At 52.9% G+C, this 22,930-nt stretch overlaps 3 protein-coding genes across 3 annotated transcripts in view; 2 read left to right on the top strand and 1 right to left on the bottom strand.

Moving 5' to 3' along the window:
* Window positions 1-3,958, top strand: part of LOC116795512 (peroxidasin homolog) — a 43,974-nt gene extending 40,016 nt beyond the window's left edge. The window contains exons 21-23 of the mRNA XM_032705274.1: window positions 246-339; window positions 780-897; window positions 2,238-3,958. Of these exons, the coding sequence (XP_032561165.1) occupies window positions 246-339; window positions 780-875 (190 nt within the window). The 3' untranslated portion in view covers window positions 876-897; window positions 2,238-3,958. The remainder of the gene's footprint in view (window positions 1-245; window positions 340-779; window positions 898-2,237) is intronic.
* A 1,544-nt stretch (window positions 3,959-5,502) lies between these two features.
* Window positions 5,503-14,173, top strand: LOC116795297 (tyrosine-protein kinase Srms-like). Its single transcript, XM_032704923.1, has 8 exons — window positions 5,503-6,001; window positions 8,206-8,327; window positions 9,164-9,330; window positions 10,218-10,356; window positions 10,785-10,943; window positions 11,872-12,053; window positions 12,206-12,362; window positions 12,638-14,173. Exons 1-8 carry the CDS (start codon window positions 5,646-5,648, stop codon window positions 12,829-12,831), a joined length of 1,476 nt encoding a protein of 491 aa, XP_032560814.1. The 5' UTR covers window positions 5,503-5,645; the 3' UTR covers window positions 12,832-14,173.
* A 4,352-nt stretch (window positions 14,174-18,525) lies between these two features.
* PPDPF (pancreatic progenitor cell differentiation and proliferation factor) lies at window positions 18,526-21,244 on the bottom strand. Its single transcript, XM_032705279.1, has 5 exons — window positions 21,125-21,244; window positions 20,194-20,282; window positions 19,335-19,409; window positions 19,082-19,178; window positions 18,526-18,874 (listed from the first exon to the last, which is right to left on the bottom strand). The coding sequence occupies exons 2-5, from the start codon at window positions 20,246-20,248 to the stop codon at window positions 18,763-18,765; spliced, it is 339 nt and encodes a 112-aa protein (XP_032561170.1). The 5' UTR covers window positions 20,249-20,282; window positions 21,125-21,244; the 3' UTR covers window positions 18,526-18,762.
* Between the last annotated feature and the right edge of the window lie 1,686 nt (window positions 21,245-22,930).

Here is a 22,930-nt window from a genome sequence, read left to right as displayed (position 1 = left end):
TATGAAACATAAGAAAAGGTTTTAATAACTCAGTCCATTCAGGCCTCTGAAATTGGCACTCTGCAGAGGTCTGGAGGTCAGGGGTGTATCAGTAGCTGGGTGCTGAGCTTGTCCAGTCCTCCAATGTTTCAGTGCAGAGCTCAGCTCTGATGTGTAAATACCTGGGCCGTTTGAGGCAGAATGATTTTCTCAGCCAGGAAGCTGCTGTTTGCATAATCCCTTTCACTTTTTATCCCTGACCCCAGAAACGAGGTGCCTTCCCCAAGCCCTTCTTCCAGAGAGAACCTCGAGTCCCTTGTGGCTGAACTGGAGAAGACAGTTGCTTCCCTACGGAAACAGGTAAAATTGGTGCCCTGATCTTTATCTTAACATGGAGTCATCTCAGGAGTAAGATTTACCTATTTGCTGTGGGCAGTCCCTGTGACTTCTTGTGTCCTTCAGAGCCAAGAGCAACCAAATCATCAGAGGGGACTAGTGACAGGTACAGAAGAGGTGGGATAGGGAGAGAAGAGATGAAGCTGAACTCTGTGAGCTCAGACCTCTACAACTGTAGGGTAAAATGCAAATGGAACCTTGGTGAAGAAAATTTGAGCCAGCACTTTTTTCTTGTATTTGGGACAAGTTAAATATTATCTGTGCAGTGGCACAGACTCCTTGTATTTGGGACAGGTTAAAGGTTATCTGTGCAGTGGTGCAGACTCTTTGTATTTGGGAAAGGTTAAAGGTTATCTGTGCAGTGGTGCAGACTCCTCTTTGAGCTGCTGCTTTCTCATCCCCAGGTGAACGCACTAGAGAGCCAGCTGAAGTGGCACCACAGGAACACCAGCACACAGGGACAGGTCAAGAAAACTGGAGACAAATGGAGAAAAAGATGACCATGTTGCCTCTTTGAATAAGGTCAGTGTGTTTGTTCTGGGCTGGGGTCAATGTGGATTTGCTGAGCGTGCAATGGGACACCTCAGCAGTGTTAACATGCAGGAGAGGATGTTGCAGAAAGGAATGGAGCAATGTGGTGATGAATGGGACATGAAGTAATAGGCTTAAGTGCAGCAGGTTAGATAGTCATTTCTGCTGGTAATGATTAGTGACTCACTGGAATGAGTTGTCTGGGGACGTGGTGGTGTATCCATTCCTGGAGGTCTTTTAAGAACTGGTTTGGCAAAGATGGGGAAAGACATAAGTATAGGATGGACCAGGTGGGATGGGTGAGGTCTCTTGGGCCTATTCTCCTGGGACTCTGGGTAGGTTTCTTCTAACAACACTTAATATCATAACCCCAAATCCAGCAGCCTCCAAAGGACCTTTGTGGGGAGAGATATCACACAGTTCAGAGATGGAGTAGATGGACTGGTTCCTCCCCAGGGTAACAAGGACATCTGGGCAGATGGAGCAATCCATCATTTGCTTACATATTGGCAGAGATTTCCCCCTCACCATCTGAGTCACTGTGCACTTCTCTTCTGGAGGCACCAGTCCCCTGTTTGCTCAGCCCCAGCCAGGGCAGCACAACTGTGAGGTGTGTTGTGTGTAAAGTCCCTGTCAGCACCTGCCAGCCTGAGGACTCCAGCTGCTGCTCAGCAGTGGCAGGGTCCTGGCAGGGAGCTGTCAGACCTCTGCTCCAGGAGTTCAGGGGCATGGAGAGCACAGCCTGAGCTCCCTTATCCCGCTTTCCATGGAGATCCCTACAGCCTTGAGAGAGAGGGTGAACAGCTTGCTGGCACCTGCCAGTCTGGAGAAGGTGGTTAATGGTTTTTATGTGTTGCAAATGATTACTGTAGGGACAGGAGCAGGGGAGATAAGCAGTAAGTGCTGTTCTGCCAGGCAGTCTGTACTAGAAGGAGCATCCTCTGGAAGTTAGATTACAGGATAGGGCAAGCAAAGGCTGGTCTGTGCTGATAATCTCAGCAGAAAGCAGAAGGAGAAGCCTAGAGGCTGGCCACAGTTTTCCAGCATAATTTGGTGTGTTGGTCCCTATAGATTTTCCAGTCAGTGATTCTGCTTTACAAGTGTGTCATAGAGTGCAGTGTGACATATGAGTTGGCTTTTCCTTGCTATCATTTCAGATCCTTGAAAAGCACTCCAGGGTTTACGGGGTCCCTGAAAAGTATTACTGTGGGTTTAAATGGTTTTCCTGCTGCAGTCCTACATGCTCCAGACCAGCCAGGCACTGCACAAACAGCTCTCTCTGCCTCCAGCTGCCTCCCATAGAGCTTTTCTGCTTTCTTGTGCCATTTCAGGTGCTCTGTGACCTGCACTCCTGCTCTCCACCAAACCACTCCAACCCACTCCTATAGGGCTCAGAAAGCCACCACAAGACCCCACGAAGCTCTGCCTCCTCTCACACCTCCTGTGCCACTCCCCATCCCAGGACCACTGTACTTTTGCCTGTATTGAACCCTCTGCACTGACTGTCCACGAGCCCCTCAGCCCCTGGATCCTTCCTGCCTTTGTCAGCCTCCTGGGGATGGGCTCTGCTCTCAGTGGTGACAGCCCAGAGTCTGCCAAGATGCCTCTTTCTTCCACAGCCCCCAGGGCAATGGAGACTAATTGAAGCTGCTTTAGTACCCCTTCTCTGCTCCTCTTCCCACACACCGCTGTCGTCACCCACCACATGTCTGAAAATTCCTATGGGCACCCAACTGAACCAATTTATTAAGAGGCAAAACCTTCCTCAAATACACTGTGGTGTCAGGAAACGTCTGGAGAAATCAAGAAAAAAGAAAAGATAAGTAAACAGGAAGCCCAAACCCCCATCCATCTTCTGATGCCATCAGAAAGACCAAGTGGAACCTCAGGACTGGGTTTGGGCTGGGCTTGCAGTCCCTGCCAGCAGTGAGGAAGTGACCCAAAGCCCAGGGAACTCTCCTGGATGGTTGGATGCTTCAGGACAGGGTGCCAGGCATGGTGTGGCTGCCCACAATCGCCCTCTGTGCTTTGCCAGTCATTGGTGACAAGTGGCACATCCTTGGTTACGTGACCCCTCGAGTGACCTACTGTTACATGCCCAATGTCCAAAAGCATTTTCCTCAGCATGACCTGCATTCCCCAGCTCTCTGCCCCTTTCAGAGTTTAATTGGAATTGTGTTTCTCTTCCTTTTTTTTCCCTCCCAAAAGGCTCTTTGCTGGAAGATGTATTTCAAGTGTAAACGTAACAGGACCTGGAACAGAACCTCAGCTAATTAGATGTAATGGGCGCTCTCATTAGTGGAGGGGAGCTGCTGGTTTCTGTCAATTAGGCTGGCAGGACACGCTGTGGTGTTTGACACATGAATGAATGCAAAGTGCTGTTTGTGTTTATGGCTCCCAGGTGCTCTGCAACCAAACCAGGACTGTGCAGCCAGATCTACAGCACAGGTGTCATTGCTCTTTGGAGGTGCTTTTTAGTGGTGCTAGAACTCAAGTCCCTGTGTATCCACCACAGCCCCAAATCTGTGGACAGATTGGTTTTTAATACCTCCTTGTAAGCTGGTCACAGGGACTTGGAGATAAAATACTTGATCCATCAGATATCTGTGCCTTCCTTATCTTTCTCACTTTTCCTGTGTCCTCCCACCTGCCTTCCCACAGCACGAGGACCAGAAACTTCTATGAACATGCTTTTTCTTCTTTTTTTTATTTTATTTTTAGGTGTTTTATAGTACCAAAGGGGATTCAAAGCAGCAGGGTCGCTCCTGGAACTTAAGAGGAAAATAAAAAGAAGATACTAGAAAGTGGTCGTGACTTATCATCTCTTTCCTGGTGTGGGACTGAGCCATGCATGTGTGCCCTGTGCAGACAGAGGTTTGCAGGGATGAGTCTGTGTTATGCATGTCTGGTAGGTTCAGCTCAGAGGCAGTATTTAGTCCTCAGGGATGTTTGTCATTTTGAAGTACTCTTTCATTTAGGTGCAAATCAAGATCCAAAGCCTTGCGTGTTATAAATCAGCTGCACTTGTCTATCACTTGTACCACTAGAGAGTCTAATCTGGCAAAGGTCAATAAAGGTAAATCAGTCTCCAGTTTCCTGCACACCAGAAGTCCTCTTTCTAAACACTAAGGCATAGACATTCTGTGCTGAATCTTATCAGATGTCTCTCAATGCATAACCAAGCAGCCCATTTTGCTCCTGATGAAGCATGACATGAGTAGACTTGTCACAAGTGCTGCAGAAGGACAGCAGAGGGGATGTCCTGTCCCTTTGGGTTGCAAGTCCTTCTGTGCTCCATCCCCAGTTCCCTTCCTAATGCCTAGGTGGGAAAAATGCACAGAAACGTTACACATCCCTGTGTGGCACCGAGGGCAAGGCATTTTTGCAGGTTGTTTGGCCATCATGGGACACCCAGGATGCAGGACACAGCAGATCTAGAGTTACTGGCCCAGGGATGAGTCCAGCTTGTTCCTCATACACCACCCAGTTGCAGTCTGCAGCCCAGACCCCTACAATTAACTTCCTGTATTTCTTTTTGAGCAGCCTCTTTCAAATCCCAACTACACACCCGAAATGAGCTACCCAGACCAACTGCAAGAAGAGTAGGATCAAAATAATGGTCTCAGAGCCAGGGGTGGATTTACCAGACACAAAACTCCCACTAATTAGATGGAACAGTTAAATGACAAAGTCCAGGTAGGGGCTGGGGGGTTGCAGTTGGGATTTCTCACCAGAGCAGTGATCTTCAGGTGGCTTCAGGAAGATGTGAGGGAGGAATCTGTCCTTTGGCTGATGGCTGTGGTTGCTGTGATTTGGTAGTGGGGTTGGAGCACGTCAGTGTCTGAGTGTGACCAGGTCTGGGGGAGGGTGGGTGTGCTGGGGAGCTGGAGCTGGGGGCTGTGTGCCAGGGCTCAGCTCTGGATGCCTCACAGGTGCCTGAGGCTGATCCAACCCCTGCATCAGGCAAGGACCTCCTGAGACTGGACAGAACCCACCTCTGGTGGAGGCTGAGCAAGCAGCAGATCCCAGTGGAACTGGGAAGGGGATTCCCTAGAGGTCCTGTGCAAGGGGGAATTAGTGGGAGGAGGCAAACATGTTAGTGTGGTAACGCTAGGAGGTCACTGTAGACTGAATGAAGAAAGGATCTTGTGTTTTAAACCCCACAATATCCACCCAGGAAATATCCAAACACTTCAGATCTCTTCTGAAGTTATTTCCTTAATTCTGTTTAACTCCCGCGCGTTTGCGGATGCAATTATTGTCCTATGGAAAAAAGAAAATATCCTCCCACACAAGTGAGATGAAGAATATTAGCTGGAGTCAGCCACTTGTGACAAGAGCTGCTTGAAGAACAGAGAGCTGTGTTTATGGTGCTCTGGTAACAAGCAAAGAGCACACTTTAAAATAATTAATAGATAAAACAACAGCCGTTCTCCTTCTTCGAGAGCGGCGAGCCCTGCTCCAGCTGTGCCCGTCTCCCAGATGTGCCCGTGGGTCTGAGCGTGGGACTCCTGCCTGCAGATTCATCCCGCCTGCAGACTCGTCTCACCAGATGAACCAGTTTCACTTTCAGAAATAGGAAGTTCGCCGGGAAGGGCCGGCGAGCGCCCAGACGCGTGCGAAGAACGCGAGCCGGCAGGATGAGCTGCCCGGCCGGCGGCATGAGCCCGGGATCACCCCTTCCTCCGGCCCCCCGAAGCGCGGTGGCATAGCCCACCGCACCCACCGCATCACCGGGGATGGAGCAGTTTGTCAGGAAGCGCTTGAGCTTCCTGACATCCTTCTGGAACAAGCTCCGTCCCCGTGCGGTGACGGAGAGCTGCTCCCTGGGGTATCTTGGTTCTGATTCCGTTTCGCTGCACTCGGAGCCGAACTCCATTTCCTTCATCCCCAAGTCCTCCCTCTGTATCGCTTTATACGCTTTCACAGCCCGGAGCTCCGAGGAACTGAGCATAAGCGCAGGGGACAAACTGCGTGTCCTCAGAGAAGAGGGGGAGTATGTGTTAGCCCGGCGGCTGCTGGGGGAGCCGGCCATGGGCTACGTCCCCGCTGCCTACGTGGCCAACCTCAGCCAGGGCACCTCTGCTCACCGCCCGTAAGTATCCGATGCTCTGGATCCGTAGGGGGATGGGGCTGGACCAGGGTAGCACATCCCTGCGCAGGGAAAGGCAGCGCTCATTCTCCGCAGCGATGGGGACAACGAGCTCCTCGTCCCCTGCTTTTGCCATCAGTGGTGCTGGGACTGAGCGGGGATCTACCTTGCCCTGGGCATCCTGGCCCTGGAACTCCTGCAGCTCGTGGTAGTGTGGTGGAGAGGTATTGGGCACAGCAAGCGAGATTTGGGGGATGTGCCAAGGGGAAGAGGTGCCGGTGCCTCTTCCAGGCTGCATCACCCTCGCACAGGATGGGGTGTTTCTGGGCTGGGATGCGATGTGGTGGTGGGCACAGGTTGCAGCTATGGTGCCAAGTAAACAGGCTCCTGCTTGCTCTGGCTGCCTTCCCTCTTGTCCTGCATTAAAGGGGAGGCAGCAGGGAGGGAGAGAGTGAGCTGGGAAAACTTGTACCTGAGCCCTGCCAGCTCCAAAGGGCTCAGGAGCATGGGAGGAAGCAGTTTGGGTTGGTACGAACCAAGAAGATCAGAGATGTGCAGGGCCAAGATGTAGTGCTGCTGCTGCTGCTATCTGGCTCCTGCTTATCTGGAGCTGGGGGCTCCCTCCCTGTCGGTGCCTTCCCAGCCGACACGGAGCTCGGGGTGATGTCTCAGCCTTCTGTCAGCTGGGGAAAGCTCAGGCTCATCGTTGCATAAGGCAGCCTGGTCCCGACACGTCGGGCAAAGCGCCCTGAGACACCGCTGTTCCCTCTGCTCCTGGCCCTGAGTCACGCCAGTGCCAGGGAGCTCAGGGCTGGGGCAGGTTGTCCCTGGAGACCCCCCCACGCTGACCCTGTGCCGTGTGAGTGGGGGTGAAAGAGAGGAGCGGGAGAAGCCTGGGAAGGGTCCCCAGTGTGAAGAGTCAGTGCTGGCAGCCGGTGGGATGGGAGAGACCTTCCCTGCGTGAACTTTGAAGGGACAGTTGGACAGGCTACAGCGGAGCGTGTGTGTGTTTGTGTGCACATGTATGTGTTTGTGTGCACGTGTGTGTGTGTTTGTGTGCACGTGTGTGTGCACCAGCCGTGCACAGCTGGTGCCCAGCCCCGTCCCGAGGACAGGGGTGAGGAGGATGCCGAGGCTGGGAGGGCGGATGGCAGTAACGAGCACACAGACTCCGCGGAGCCGCAGGTCGGAGCTGGGTGGTAATTTGTTCAGCTGCTGTAACCCCATCACATATAATTTCCTGCACGGCTTCTCAGACGCTGGCGATCCCAGCTAATGACGAAACCTTCAGCTTCTCACGTCTTGGTTGCCTGAGGCTGGATGGGGTTCCCCACACTCCCATGCATCCCGCTGCATCGGGACGCAACCAGCCAACCTGCCTTTCCTTGATGGGGAGTCAGTGATGAATCTCAGTGCTGTGACACATCAGAGGGGTTTGGCTGGTCCTCCCATCCTCCCCCCCGGCTTGGTGCTGTCCCCAACCAGCACTACCAGGTGTTTTTACTGATGCCATTTCCTCATGGGCTTAGAGCTGTTTCTGTCTATAAACCGCAGGTCAAGAAGTGCAAAGTGATCCTGTGCCTGCAGGTGTTGCTCTCATGGCAGGACACAGGTACAACCCCACCAGAGCATCCTGCACGCAGCACCAGGTGGCTGTTACTTCATTCACCACAGGCTGTCGGCCGAGGTGCAGCACTGAGCCACGGGTGTAAACCTCCCGGGTTTGGGATGGGGCTGAGACCTAGACAACTCAATACACTGATGGAGGAAATGCCCCACCCCTGGCAGTGTTCAAAGCCAGGTGGGATGAGGCATTGAGCAACCTGGTCTAGTGGAAGGCGTCCCTGCCCATGGCAAGAAGGGTGGAGTGAGATGAGTTTTAGGGTCACTTCCAACCCAAACCATTCTTGGATTCTCTGATTCTATGAAATAGTTTGCAGTCAGTGAGCTGCAATAAACTGCAGCAAGTGCCTGCAGAACCCACTCAATGCAACAGCCCTGATGCAGGCAGCCACACTTACAGGTTCTGAGACATGCACTGGCTGCCGTGCCACTGGCTTGGTGGCTGCAAGGATGAGCAAAAAGTGGGATCCTGGGAGCTGCTCCCCCTCCCTGGCTCAGAAGGTGCAGGACGCCCCGATATGGATGCAGCTCCATCCATGCACTATCCCTGTACGTTGCACTGACCCCTCTGCTCTGCTCCCCAGCTGGTACTTCAGCAAGATTAGCCGAAACGAAGCGGAACAGCTCCTCCTCTCGCCTCCCAACCAGCACGGCTCCTTCCTTGTCCGGGACAGTGAGAGCAGCAAGGGCGAATACTCTCTCTCAGGTGACTTTGTGGCAATTATCCAGAGAAAATTAGCACAGGGAAAGGAACCGGTTCCTTAAGGCAGCTCCTGGCTTGGTCAGCGCGGGGTGAAAAACAAGGGAATAAGTTTAAAGCACTTTTCAGCACCTTATTGAAGTGAACCAGCTGCTTCCTGAGAGCGCAGAGAAAGCTAACAGAGAAGGGCTGGATTGCAGAATTACTGCGGTAAAGGAAAGTGCGTAGCTCCTGTTTGGGGTAGGAAAGCTGTAAACATTTCCTCGCGACTTAATGATGGTGTCGTGGCACTAACTCCCGGGATTTCATTCCAACAGCTTTTGTCATCTGAGGTTGTTTAAAAGTATGCTGCCACTCCAGATTATCAGGCCTGGGCTGCACAGACCAAAATCTGCATTCAGAGGGGTTTGGGCCAGGCAGTGCTGTTACAGTCTGGTCCTATTCACGTAAAAGCAATCCTGAGAAATTCATGGCAAACCCCCCATCCCACCATTGGTCCTGGGGCTCTGGGATTCCCAGCTGCCACTGGTTTATCCACCTTGAGCAGCTCTGCTGTTCTTTGAGCAGGCCATTTCCACAGGAAATAATCCTTGATAAAAAACCATCACCTCTGTGGTCCAAAGGAGCCCAGCTCACCCACGGCCAGGAGTGCTCTGAGCCAGGAGGTGGGAAGAGAAGGGATGTGGGGATTGGGGTATAACACTCCAGGGGTGAGCTGTGTTGCTTCAGGATAATTAAAAGACTGGGTGTCTAGAAAGGAGAGAGGGTGAAGTCAGCAGGAAGGTGGGAAGGAGCTGTTGGTTGCATGAGTTGAGTTTTCCCCAACCTGGGCTTCCCCACAGTGCGGAACCACACCAAGGTCAGCCACTTCCGAATCTGCAAGAGCCCCAGGGGCAGCCTCTACATCCAGAAGGGACACCCCTTCCCCAACATGGAGGAGCTCCTCGCCTTCTACACGGAGCACTGGAAGGTCATCCAGAGCCCTCTGCTGCAGCCCTGCAGCCCCGCGGTGCGTACGCCAGTGGCCCGGAGCAGCCCGGCTCCCAGGGATGAGCAGGAGGGGAAAAAAGGAAAGAAAGACTAGGGAAAATAGAAATAATTACTCTATCCATTTGGGATTCGAGCTTTATTAAACTAAATTTAAAGCCCACCTTTAGTGTTGCTGCCAGCATCACCTTTTATCAGCCATGCCAAGGCTGGGCATGGCATTTCTATGGATTTTTGACTGGGAAAAATTAACAAAATTTTCTGAAATGTCTTATCCATCTCAAAGACTAGAAACCAAGTTGTTACAAATCCCTTCAATACTGATTCTGGAAATACCTGTGCTTCCAATTTTTTCCCAAGAATATAAGACATATACATTGCTTTTATATAGTTTTCATACCAATTAGTATGGCACTCATAAATCTAATTACAGTATTAATCCCAATCCACTGATTACGACTTAGAAATAGCAATTAAACATGTGAATAATCCAAGAGTGAAACCGAAAGGTGTAGTATAAAAGAAATGCCTAATGAGCTGAAATCTAAATCAGCCATATTACGCAATAATATTAATTTAATTATTTTTATTTATTTGTGGAAATGGAAAAAAGCCACTTTTGAAGGCTGATTAGGAGTGAGTTATGACTTGAACTCCTGATATTTCATGTAGTCTCCCAAATCTCCCCCCTTGCACACTTGGCTCCCAGCAGGGGTCAGGCAGATGATGCCCCACGTGCTTTGTGAACTTCTAGCAGAGGGAAAAGCAATGCTCGAGCTGCAGCCCCTGTGCACGGAGATGGGGCAGCATCATGTCCTGCTCTGTGGGCACCAAAAGCTGGTGCAGGCTCCACAGCAGGTCCTGCCTGTCTGGCTGGTCCAAGAGTGTCATTCCATGTCCATTTGGCAGACCCCCCCTGAGAGGGATGGCTGGGAGCGCCCACGCTGGGAGTTCACCCTGCGGAGGAAGCTGGGTGAGGGCTACTTCGGAGAGGTGTGGGAAGGGCTGTGGAGGAACACGGTGCCAGTGGCCATCAAAATCATAAAAGGTACGTGGAGAATCAGATGTTAACAGTGGCCAGCTGGGTCTGTCCTTCACTGCCACATCAGTCACACTCTTTTGTTTCCTCATCCTCTTGGTCACTGTGATTGTTTAATCAGGCAAATTATGGTAGGACCTGGCAAGGAGCCGCTGGACTGTTTCTGTGGGCAGACCTAAGCTTGGGCTGCATTGCTATAAAATGGCTCCAGTCAGTGGGTTTGGGATCACGTCAAGTCAAATGGGTTTGTGACAATGGGATGCAACGCCCTGTGGAAAACACCTCTTGGCTGTTTGGGTCTGAGACAGTTTGTGCAGACATAAGCTTTGAAGGCAGGGGTGGGCTGCAGGGAGGACAAAGGTCCTTATCCCAGTTGGAGGTGCCAACAGCCACATGAGAAAGCAGCTCACAATGGCCGTGTTGGCTTTCTCACCCAGCTGACATGAAAGCAGAAGACTTCACCAAGGAGATTCAGAACCTGAAGCGCCTGAGGCATGAGAAGCTGATCCAGCTGCACGCTGTCTGCTCGCTGGATGAGCCCGTGTACATCATCACTGAGCTCATGCGCAAAGGCAACCTCCACAGCTACCTCAACAGTGAGTACCGTACCAGTGCCAGGGGGAGAGGGCTCCTGGGGCACTGCTGGTCTGGGGGTGCTTTCTGTGCCCTGTGAATTTGAATGGGGACCCTAAGAGAGCACCAGTCTGGTTTTGGTTCTTTTTAGATCAGTGGTAACACAGATCAATCCATGGGCACTTGGTGGAGATCGTCTTGGGTCACCCCAAGATTCAAAAACATGGTCTGGTGTCTGTGTGGGCTGGGTCCATATCAGCCCCTGGGAGCTCAAGAATGCTGGTAGGGACCTTCATCTCTCCTTCTTTACCCACCCATGGTCTGCCCACTCCCGCCAGTGCACACAAATCCTACTGCTGTGTTTGGGCAACTCCACCTTCTTTGGGAATGAAATGGCCAAACCTCCCCATGGGTTTGTTCGTGTGCAGAGCTCATAAGAGGCCATGATCCACTCATCATCCTACCATCAGGTTATTTTTCTTGGCCTTTCTTTTCCTGATGCAGTAATCAGTCTTGAAAGGAAACAACTGCTCCCACTGAGACCTGTTTTTCTACTGGGTACACATCCTCCCACCCACACTGACCTCATTTTTGGTTGGGGCTCCAGAAGCATTTGGTGTTAGAGGAGCTGGAGCTCACAGGCACAACAGGTTGAGAGGCCTGGTGGGAGATTTGCATGGCAGAAGGTCACCTTTAGCTTTGAACAAGCCATGAATATCTGCATCTTTGTTGCAGCACGTGGTGCCTTTCAGAGCTCCATTCCTGAGGAGCACATGGCTGTGCTGAACTTTCCACACAGTGCCACCAGGACAGTTAGGCAGGACCTCCAATTCAAGGTTTTACATGCTCCCCTAGTTCCACATTGCCAGCACAGGGTCTCCCTCCAAACCAGAACACCCAGAACAGATGTTGGTAGATTGCCCCCAACTCTTGGATCATGTGGATTAATAGGTCCCGAAGGGAAGTCCCTGGGCACCTCCCACCTGCTCAACATCGCCTGCCAAGTGGCGGACGGGATGAGGTACCTGGAGGAGAAGCACATTGTCCACCGGGATCTGGCAGCCCGAAACATCCTGGTGGGAGAGGAACTCACCTGCAAAATTGCTGATTTTGGACTTGCCCGGCTCCTCAAGGTCAGTCCCATTTCCCTGGGCCACCAAGCTGCCCCATGCTGCAGCTGTTCCCTGCCATCCTCTTTCCCAATCTGCAGCTCCAGCAAAGCCCCAAAAGCAGTCTCTGTGTTGATCATCCCATCCCTCATGTCCCATCTCTCACTGCTTTTCAGGATGACATTTATTCCACCAGCAGCAGCACTAAAATCCCGGTGAAGTGGACAGCCCCAGAGGCAGCCAACTACCGCACCTACTCCCTCAAGTCCGATGTCTGGTCCTACGGGATTCTGCTCTATGAAGTCTTCACATATGGACAGATCCCATATGAAGGTAGGGCTGCCAGCACACTCCTATGCCCTCCATCCACGTGCTGGGCAGCTTGCCCATGGTCCCCAAGAGACAATGTGTCATGAATTATTGTATTGTCCCTTCCACAAGGGATGTGGAAGCAGCTCCTGGAGCATGAGCAAGTTATTGCCCACTTTAGGGATGGTTTACAGGGATTTTTTGTGGTTGTAGAGTGAGTGCAGGAGCTGAGGGCAGGAAGGTGGTATGGGCTGGAGGATTTCCCACATCCTTCAGGGCAATCTTCTCCTTCTTTGCAGGGATGACAAACCAAGAAACTGTACGGCAAATCACCAGGGGCTACCGCCTTCCCCGGCCCAGCTCCTGCCCTCCTGAGATCTACAGCATCATGCTGGAATGCTGGAGTGGGAACACGGAGGAGCGTCCCACCTTCCTGGCCCTGCGGGAGAAGCTGGGCTTCATCTACAGAAGGCTGCTCAGCTCCCTCTCCTGAGGGACCCCTTCCCACTATCCTTCCTGCACAAGACCCTCCAGGCCAGCTCTTGCCAAGAAGTTCCTTTCTGCTAGTTTGCCCTTTGACAGGGCTACGAGGAAAGCACATCCCCCCAAAAAACAGTCCATGGTCCCTCGCAGTCAGGATGCAGGGAGGTGGCAAAGGGAAAAGGCAATGAGTTGTGGAGAACTCGTTGCCAGCACTTGGCTGTGTAGCAGTCTGGAGAAGCCCCGCGGTAGCAGAGGCATCACCCAGAGTTTACATCTTCATTCAGCCAGTAGGGTGGGAGGTCCCTGTCACTCCCCACACCAACATGAAGGTTTGCAGTTCATGTTCAGCTGTGGCTCCCCTTGATTTTTCTTGTAGTGTGTGTCCGGTGTATTTATCAATAAATGTGTGTGCATCCATCCGTGGGAGTCCTCGCAGGGCACTGCTGGATGCTCTGTCCATACCACACTGCTCTGCTCCCTCCCAGGAATCGTAGATTGATTTGGGATGGAAGGGATCTTCATGGTTCATCTTGTTCCAACCCCCCTGCTATGGGAAAAATGACACTTTCCACTACACCAGGTTGCTCCAAGCCCCGTCCAAGCTGGATGTGAACACTTTCAGGGATGGCTTCAAGGAACCCATCAAGGATAGGTTCAAGGAAGCAATGGTTTGCAAACAGTCCCACTCTTGGAACCACAGATATAACCATTCTTTTGTCTCCTTGGACTCTGTTCATCCAGGTATACACTAAACCTCAGTGTGCCTCTGCCAGCCCTTTCCCAACCAGCAGCCCTGCTTGCCCTGAGAACCCTGCACAGGCAGCTCCTCTCTGGACTGCTCTGCTCTGGATCTGTGTCTCACTCACCATTGTGTGTTAATTCCAAGAAAAATATATGTTTGGGATAAATTATCTAATGTCTTCTTATCCCAGGTGCAGGCAGGGAAGGTAAAACTGCTTCACTCAAAAGAGAGTTTTGCTCTTTACCCCACCCTTGGTGCAAAGCCAGGAGATGATCCCACCACCCCCAGCTCCTCACTGATCCCAGGGCACAGCATTACAGGGCAACCTTGAACCTCTGGTCCCTCCCAAGCTGGGGGAGCATTTGCTCCAGCCAAGTCCCTGTTGCCCATTCTGGCCATGCACACTCCCAGAGGCCAGGCTGTCCTTGGCAGCAGTGGAAGGACTCATGGAAAAGCAGCCCTGGGAGCAATGCCAAGACTCCAGACTGGTGCAGGCAGCCTCTCCGGGGTGGCCTGAGTGAGGCTGCTCGAGCACTAACACACTCATGGCACTGGTGGCAGGAGCACAAAGTGCTGTGGGTGAAAGGCAGCTGGCACTGAATTCCTCCTGATGAGCCTATTTTGCCTGTTTGCAGGTGGCTGCTGGGACTGAGCCAACAGCTGTGTTGGAATTTATAAAGTTAATAAAGTTTATGCAACACTCCCCACGCCTGGGCAGTGTCCGTGCTGTGTGGAACTGCGGAAACAAGTCTGGCTGTTAATTGAGCAAGTCTCAGTGCACGAGGGGCCTGGAAAGGGGAGGCAGGAATGTGGTTTAGGGGAGGGATGAATCCTGCTCTGTTCATGCTTCCGAGTGAGGGTGAGGTGGTTGCTGAGCCCACGGAACTGCAGCCGTGCCCTGGGCAGGTGCCAGCTCCCGGTTTGAGTGTTCCCAGATGGAAAAAGCAACAAGTTGGGTTTGGACACGGTTGCAAGAGGAAACCCTAATTTGTACAAGGATTTTTCAGCCTGGTCAAACGCTTGAGCAGAGAGAACATCTATGCACAGTCAGGTCCTGCAAGAAAATAAAGACTGAAGCTGTGTCTGGCAGGTGAAGAGTTCATGGCACACCGAGGAAGGGCAGGGACACCTGTGGCACAGGCACAGTGGGGCTGCTGCAGCATAGAATCATAGAAAGATTTGGGTTGGAAAGGACCTTCAAGACCACCTTATTCCAACCTTGTTGCCGTGGGCAGGAACACCTTCCACTGGACCAAACTGCAGAAATAGGAAGACATTCAATTTGCAGGTCTGGTTGCCACCAGATGGAGCTCAAAAATAAGCAGGAGGAGAAGGGTGCGTGGGGTGACGGGGTGCTGGGGCTGGCACAGGGTGATGGGGCTGGTGTGGGACACAGTGGTCCATGGTGGGGTACCTGGAGAGGCCAGTGGGGCTGGCAGGGCTGCAGGCAGCCTCCTGCCTGTACTGGCCAGTCAGACACATGGCTCCAAAACAGCTCACTCAGCTACTGCAGTGACCTGATGGGGATGTGGAGCAGGGAAATGGGGGCATGATAACACAGTGCTGCTCACAGCAGCTTTTCTTTCCTCCTCCTCCTCCTCCTCCTCTGCTGTATGAAAAGCTGATCCATTGCCTGGGTTTGCCCTCCAGCACGGTCTGCTGGGTTTTGGCATTTCTCCGAGTCATAATTTGCTTTCTAAAAGCAGACAGAGTTGGTGGGGATGGGGGGGAGCCCAAATTTTCCCATCTGCTCCCAGGATCTCAGCCTAGGCTGGGCACTGCAGCTCCCCCCAAAACTGGACCAGGCTTTTCCTTAAATCCACTCTACAAAGGTAGGGATGGTGTGGCCCCAGTCCTTCACGGACCCCTCCGGAGTGGGCACTGCAAATCCTGCTGTTACAGGCATTCTGCTGCTCTGTTTGCAGCCTGGCATGTGCCCTGTTTGTGCATTCAAGGATTGGAGCCTTGACCCAATGGCATTTGGAAACAGTGTCAAGCTAAAGCTAATGCAAGGTCTTTGAACTGCACAGCTCATTTCTATTTTTAAGATCCCACATCAGCCTTTGAAGGGTGAGGAGGAAGCAAAACTGTTGGAGGAAAAAAGAAAACAACAAAACAACCCCAAGCAGCAAGAGGCAGGGAATGAAAGGAAATATTTCTCACCAGAGGAAGTGGGGTGGTACAAGGGGCACTGCAAGGGACGAGAGTGAGCAGAAACCTGGGAGTTTTTGACCAAGTATGTGAGTTAATCAAAAGTCAAAACACCTCTGGGGGAGCAGAGGGGTGATGACAATCTCAGTGGAGTTGGTGCCATGGGAGATGGGATTGCCCCTCTGATAGCAAGCCCTGTGGAAAGGGGGAGCATGATTAGGGAGGGGTATAGTGTATGGGAAACCCCTTTGCTTGTCTTGTTTCTACTGCTGTGTCTCTCTTGCTGTCCCACCACAGCAGGCAGCGCAATGACACAAGACACAGAAAGTCAACTGGAATCATAGAATTGCTGGGATTGGAAAAACCTGCTGAGATCACTGAGTCCAACCATTCCCCAGCACTAACAATCCCACCTCTAACCCACATCCCCAAGTGCCACATCTACAGATCTTTTAAATCCCTCCAGGGATGGTGGCTCCACTGCCCTGGGCAGCCTGTTCCCATGCTTGATAATTCTTTCAGTGAGGAAATTTGTCCTGATATCCAATCCAAACCTCCCTAGTACAATTTGAGATCATTTCATAGAATTGTGGAATGAGAGTTTTCTCTCATCACTTGTTACTTGGGAAAAGAGACCGACACCCACAGCAGTGGAGATGGAAAGAGAACAAAAATAAACTTGCCTGGCTGTCAGATGCTTTTCCTAAATATGTCTGAATGCTGTGGAGGTGCAAGAAAGGCACTAAAAGCCTTTCAAGCTCAAGCAAACAAGGCAATGCCGAATGCTTTGCTCTCAGCAGCACCATGAAGCTGCCTGGGAGAACATCTGGGGGGCTGTTCCTGTTTCTTCAGTCCCACCAGAGAAGGAGCCTGAGTCTGTGACACTTTACAGACATTCAGAAAAACACCCTTTAATTCAGCAGGGTTTTTCCAGGCAGTTTTGCTCCACTGGACAGGGTGCCATGGGCATAAGGGCAGCCACAGACAGGTTCTGCAGTCACTGCTGTAAATCCAACCCACCTTGCAGCAATGTGGGAATGAATTTAACCTTCATCCAGGTTGGAGGGGCATCATCAGTGCGCCCAGCTGAAAAGCAGGGGCACAGGATTGGTGCCTTTGCTCTGCCACTTCCTCCCCTGGGTGCCTGGGGATAGTTGCTGGGCTTGACCCTCACTGATCACGAGACCAACAAGCAAATACAGCAATGTTGACTTTACCTTTGTGTGCCCACACTGTAATCTGCAGGCTTGGAAAAAAAATGTGGGGCTTCTACTGGGAACCAGCAGTTGAGGAGACTCTGCTGCTGCCCTGAGGCATCTCAGGGGTGAGCAGAACCCAAAGGGTTTGCTGAGGCAAGGAAGGCCCTGGAGCAGTGCCACAGCCATGCTTTCCAGCTTGCCAGCCAGACAAAAAGCCTTGTCTTGTCTTACTCAGAAAGGATTTATTTTTGCTTGATTTTCCTGTGTTCTGGGAAGTTTAACGGCTGCCATGTGCCTCCTGTGATACACAGCCCCCTGCACACAGGTGAAGCCACCCCAGAAACAGCAGTTTGCCTCCTGGCTGGAAGTTGCATCAGATCAGTTGTGGGGTGATATGCTGCTGTGGACATGAGGGTCAGCCACAGGGTGCTGGCACCCTCCAGGGTTCAAACTGTGTGTCCAAGGTTGTTGGGACACAGCCCCCCCAGCCATTCCCTTTGGATGCACATGCTTATACAGGGAGAACAGAGGTCCCACTGCTGTCCTGGCCCCTTACAGGGACAAGGGACACAGACCCTCTACCCTGAAGACAAGGAGAAGCAGAGCTCAAGGAAAAGCTTACTCAACAATTTTCCCAACCAGAAACAAGGAACAAAGCGAGAAGTGACCTCAGATGCCCCTGCAGCATAGATAGAAAGCACAGCAGCCCTGCCCCCCCTAATCCCCCCTCCCCAGCTGCTCCCTGCCCTCCTCCCTGTCTGCCTTGGGGCACTGGATGGGGAAAAGTCATGGCTCGGGGGTCCCATGACCTCAGCTGCCATCAGGGCTGCAGCACCTGGTGCACACAGGGACAGCCTCACACCTCATGCTGTGGCTGGAAGCAGAGCAGGAAGATTTGGCACCTTTAAATCAAGCTCTGCCAGGGTTTTTCTGCTTCCAGCAGGAACAAAGGTGCTCCCTTCACCCTGGCACCAGCAGGCTCTTGTATTCCCAACTACCAGGTTGATCACAGAAGGACCAAGCAGCCAAGCTGACTAATTCAAGGCAAAAATCAGCCAAAACAGCCTTTAAACAGTACAGCACATGGGCCAGCTGGGATCCAGGGCTGCCAAATCCAGTGCACTCCGAGCTGCCACCCACACCACAAGCTCCAGCCTGACATCAAGACCCACAAAATGCACACCATGAGCAAGCCTCATCTCTCCCCTCACTATGGAGGGCTCACTTTTCACTCAGTTCCTTCCCCCAGCCCCAACCAGACTGGCTCAGGCCCTGGCACTCACTCCTACCCCTCGAGGCACGAGGGCATGGCAGCAACGTACTGAGGGAGCAAAACAAGTTCAAGTGCCAGCAGCGACAGGCTGTGCAGCCAAGTAAGGAGAAAAGGGTGGGGGGAGGCGTTTGCAGCATCACCACAGCCCAGCCAGATCCTGCTCACGTACAAAACACACCCGGACCGGTGAGTCACACTGGCACGTGACATCCAGCATCACCAGCTCCTGCCGTTGGAAGCTGTGCTGTGCCCTGGTCCAGCCCCACCGACACCTCCAGCACCCCTCTGCCCTCTCCCCTCCACGCACGAAGAACAACCCAAGGAAAAGAACCCACAGAGTTTTAAAAGGCTGCTCGAGTTTATTAGTTGCCATTGTACGGAGTTCAAGGTAATAAAACGTGTTACCAAGTCTGCTTAGTTACGCTGGGAAAAGAGTAAAAAGGCTGGTGTGGAATCGTCGGGGTTTGCTGCACTTTTCCATCAGGAGGCAGCAGCTTTGCCCTGGAGCAGCCAGCTACTCTACGGGGAGGGGGCTGTGCCCGCCGGATGCGGAGCAGCCGCCGACCCACTCACGGCTCACGCCGAGGGCTCAGAGCTGGGCTCGCTGATGTGGTGCCTCCGCCCCATGCCTGGGGCTGGCACCAGGCCACAAGTCATGGGTCCTGTTGTCACCCGCAGAGCTCCCGAGCTGCAGGGCAGAGCAGAGAGAGGGTCAGGCCGGTGTTGACATGTGGCGTTATGGCTCTGTGCTGACTCCTGCAGCAAAGGGGTGGGTGCTCCGGGCACAGACACGGCCCATGGGGTCAGGATGCACTGAGGGGGATGCAGCAGGGATGTCCCCAACTGCCCTGGGTGCTGCACTGGTGCTCCCCCCGTGTCATCTCAAAACACTCACCTCTGCGGGGACTCCGACACGGTCGTCATGGTCGGGTGAGTCGTCTTCCCAAAGAAGAAGCTGGCCCACCACTGGCCAGGGTCAGACTTGGGCAGGTCTGGGGGACAGTGCATGCCAGGGAAAGTCCAGGTCAGTGCCACCCACGGCCACCCCACTCTCATCCCACGAGAGAGGCTGGGTCACCTCCAGTCAGATTTGCAGAGGAGGGGCTGGGAGTAGAGTCTCCCCCTGAGCCAGGACAGGTGGCACTTACCCAGGGAGTGGGGGGTGACTTCCCCTGAGTACTCTGAGCTGCAGGAGCTGCTGCTGGATGTGGAGCTCAGGCGCCCTATGGAGAAATCATGGCCATCAGAACCACTGCTGCTCCTTGGTCTTGCCATCAGGAGCAAAGCACGGCCTTGGTGTGACTGTCCCTAGGTGACACGGCTCAGTCTCATCACTAGCTCACTCCAGTACTTGCCCAGGTTTAGTGCCAGGTCAATAAAAAACACTAGGAAGGGAATACTGATGAGATTCCAAGAGCAGGGAGTGGAAAAACACCTGAACACCTCTGCAGGAGAACACCTGCAACCCCAAGGACATCATTTAGTGGCTTTGGGAGGCCTATGCAGATGACTTGAGGCCAAGAGGATGCAGATTCCTGTGTTCTAGTCCAACTGCTACAAGCCTGTTGCTTGTTTCAGCTCAAGGGGAATCCTTTAACTCTCTCTGGTTTAGGCAATCCATTAAACCGGAAAGTCTCTGCCAGGAGAGGTACTGGTAGCAACCATTGCCCAGACTGGTTTTGCAGCTCATTTCTATAGCAACAGTGCAAGGTGAAGCCATCACCTCCCCTTCCCTACAACCTTAGTAACAAGTGAAGGTTTGAGATGCCTCACCAGCTGGTACAGCTGGGCAGGGGCTGCAGGGCCCAAAGGAGGCTCTGGGCAGCAGGAGGGACACTGCTGGCTGTTCCCTTTTCTCAGCAAAGGCTCACGCGGGGCTCCAGCTGAAAGCACAGACCTGAGCTCAGCTCCATCTCTGCTGGAGCCACATTCCCCCAACCCCTTGCAGAGCTCCCAGCCTGCTCCTCCGGCATCCTGAGACCACCCCAGCCCCCAGCCCACCCTTACTTCTGCGGTAGTTGTGCGTGGCCATGAGCGAGCCGCTGGATGGGATGGATGCCATGGCTCTTGATCCTGGTTGCCGTGCAGATCTAAACCTGTGAGCACAGAGGCAGCTGTCAGCACCCCCCTGACCCACACCTGCACCCCAGAAACCTGCAAGGAAACGATGGAAACATCGTGGCTTCTGGAGAGATGGGACGTGCAGCCCCGTGCTGGGAACGGTGGTTGGTGCTCGCAGAGCTGCACAGGGATTAAATCCCCAGAGTTCTAAGAGCTACGTGCAACATAATTCCCTCGTACACAAGCGCCTTCCCAGAGCACAGCCCGGCACAGCCGCACAGCCCGGCACAGCCGCACAGCCCCTTCCCGACCCCCCGCGGATGTTTTTCTTGCAGGAATCCAACTCCCCTCCTTGTATCAACAGCTGGAGTTATGAAATCCCTGACGGATGTTGCATAAGGAGTAAAGAAATGTTCAGCTGGGGCATATACCGAGGGTGTTCCAGCACGAGTTTCCAGCCCCAGCCTGTCCTCAGCAGCCTCCCCATCACCCACAGCCGGGACAAGCCTGCCCGCCCTTCACCTTTGTTGTGGTTCATTCCAGTTCTGAACTAGAGAGAACTGAACTTTATCCTCTTTGCACAAAGCACCTTCCTGCCCGGAGCTGACTCTTCCCACAGTTTGACCCCGGCTTTTTCTTCAAGGAAGCTCAAAAAAACCCCCTAAAAAAGGCTCGGGGAGGCCAAGGGTGCCAGATCACAATAGCTGGAACTGCGTGGGGAACAACGATCCCCGCCACCACCCGCGAGAAGCAACCTGGCCATCCTTAGCGGGAGACACTGAGGCACGGAGAAGTTTCACCCCAAAGCGTCTGAGCGCCGACCCCTCTCGAAGAAAAACCCTCAGATCGCCACGGGCCGCCCCGTTTCCCCCCGCACCTGGGCTGGGCTGTGGGCGGCGGGGTCCGCTGGGGTCCGGCGGGGAGGGCGCTGGGGCCGCGGGGCCCGCGGTGCGGGGTCTGCGCTCCGCTCGGTGCGCCCGCACGGCCTGAGCCGCGGCGCTGCCGCTCCGCCCTTGAGCCGAGCTTAAATCCCCTCCGGCCGCGCCCTCCCGCGGGATCCGCCAATCGCCGTGGGGGCGTGGCCGGCCACACCCCTTCCCCGCGGGGGGGGGAGTGTCGCGATCGTCCACAGAGCGGCGGCTGAAATCTGGTGTGGGATCAAAAAGCCTTCAAAACTGGAGTAAAAGTGAATAAATAAATACGGGTTTGAGGGGTTCTGAGCAGGCTGGGCTGTGTCCATTTTGGGGGAGAATGTTTTATTTCAGAGGAAAGAGCTTGAAGCAAGGCCACAATCCAGCTCCTCCGTATTTGGGTACCAGTGCAGCATCACGCACAGATGCTGTCCCATAAATCACTGGTGGTGCAGGGTGAGAGTCCAAGAGAGCCAAGGCAATGGATTTGTGTATGAGGAAACGTATCCATGTAAAAGGAACACAGAAACTTCACAGAAGATTGCTTTCTGTATGCAATGGAACTGGGGCTGAGAACAAAACTCTCAGAGAGATGCCAGAGCCTTGCAGTGTCTCCACAAAGGCAGTTTGGTACTTGCTGTGTCTGAAGGGTTACTCATTTATTTTCTCCCAAAAAGCCACTCCAGAGCAGAGTCCTGTAGCCCAGCACACTGGGGGTTTGCAATAAAATCTTGCACTTTCAGGTGCAGCCATGGGAAAAACACTTTTGGAAGGGGATGTTTTAAGTATTTTAAGGATTGGGGACAGGAGAGAGCCCATATCCCAGCCTGGAGTTGTTCTGGCACAAACTCTCCATACAACAAGGTTCATTCCTCTCCCAGCCCTCAATTTTTCCTATTAATCCCGAGTTATTCGTTAAGCACTGGGGCAAGGAGCCAGAACCAGGGGAAGCAGTGCTGGGTTGCTCCAGGACATTGATCTCTCTGCCCAGCTCACGGGACAGCAAAAGGTCCGAGCTGTCCTTGGGACTGTGTTTCTCTGCGGGGTAGGAGCACCCTGGCATGGGGACATTCCAGTTGATTCATGTCCCCAGACGTCCCCGCCTTGCCCAAGAAGAAGGCACCACTGCTGCCACAGCCACTGGGGTGGATGCCATCCCTGTGCACAGCCCATGTGCACACTCCCAGGAAATCAGCTGGGATGGCTTCAGAGAAAGCCTTGGCACCACAAATCTGTAAACAAATTGTTTTATTTTCAAATTCTACCTCAGAGGTTTAAGAGCCAACGCAAGTGCACACATGGTCCAGCTCGGGACCAAGTTCCTCCAGCCGTGCCTCAGTTTCCCCTTTGAGGATACTGACTCAGCACTTTCTAGGGAAGGATTTGGCTGAAAGTTGTGGTGGACTTTGAATATACAAACACCAACAGGCACGTGGCTGTTTTCATTCCCAGCATTAGGATTTGCTTTTGTGCCGCATGACTGGGTTTGATTGGTGGGGTTTTTTTGAGGTCCTGGCACTCCCAGGCCATTCACTCCCAGCCCTGCTGGCTGCACACCATGGAAAGCTCTAGGGCACAGGCTTGGGAGATTTTTCTGGCCCAGAAGGGAAACATAAAAAGGTAAAAATTTGATGCTTTAAACCTGAAAAGTCACTTTTTTTTTTTTTTTCAGTGAAGCCAGTGTCATTTCCCGGGTTCCTCCTCAATTCCCAAGAGATGTATTCCTGCCATCCTCAGTTCCTCGAATAATGTACAGAGCAAAAAGTATGTAT

Source organism: Chiroxiphia lanceolata, chromosome 17 (genome assembly GCF_009829145.1).
Source record: "Chiroxiphia lanceolata isolate bChiLan1 chromosome 17, bChiLan1.pri, whole genome shotgun sequence".
NCBI lineage: Eukaryota > Metazoa > Chordata > Aves > Passeriformes > Pipridae > Chiroxiphia > Chiroxiphia lanceolata.
Note: the sequence above shows the minus strand (reverse complement) of the source record. Positions and strands in the feature narration are given on the sequence as shown.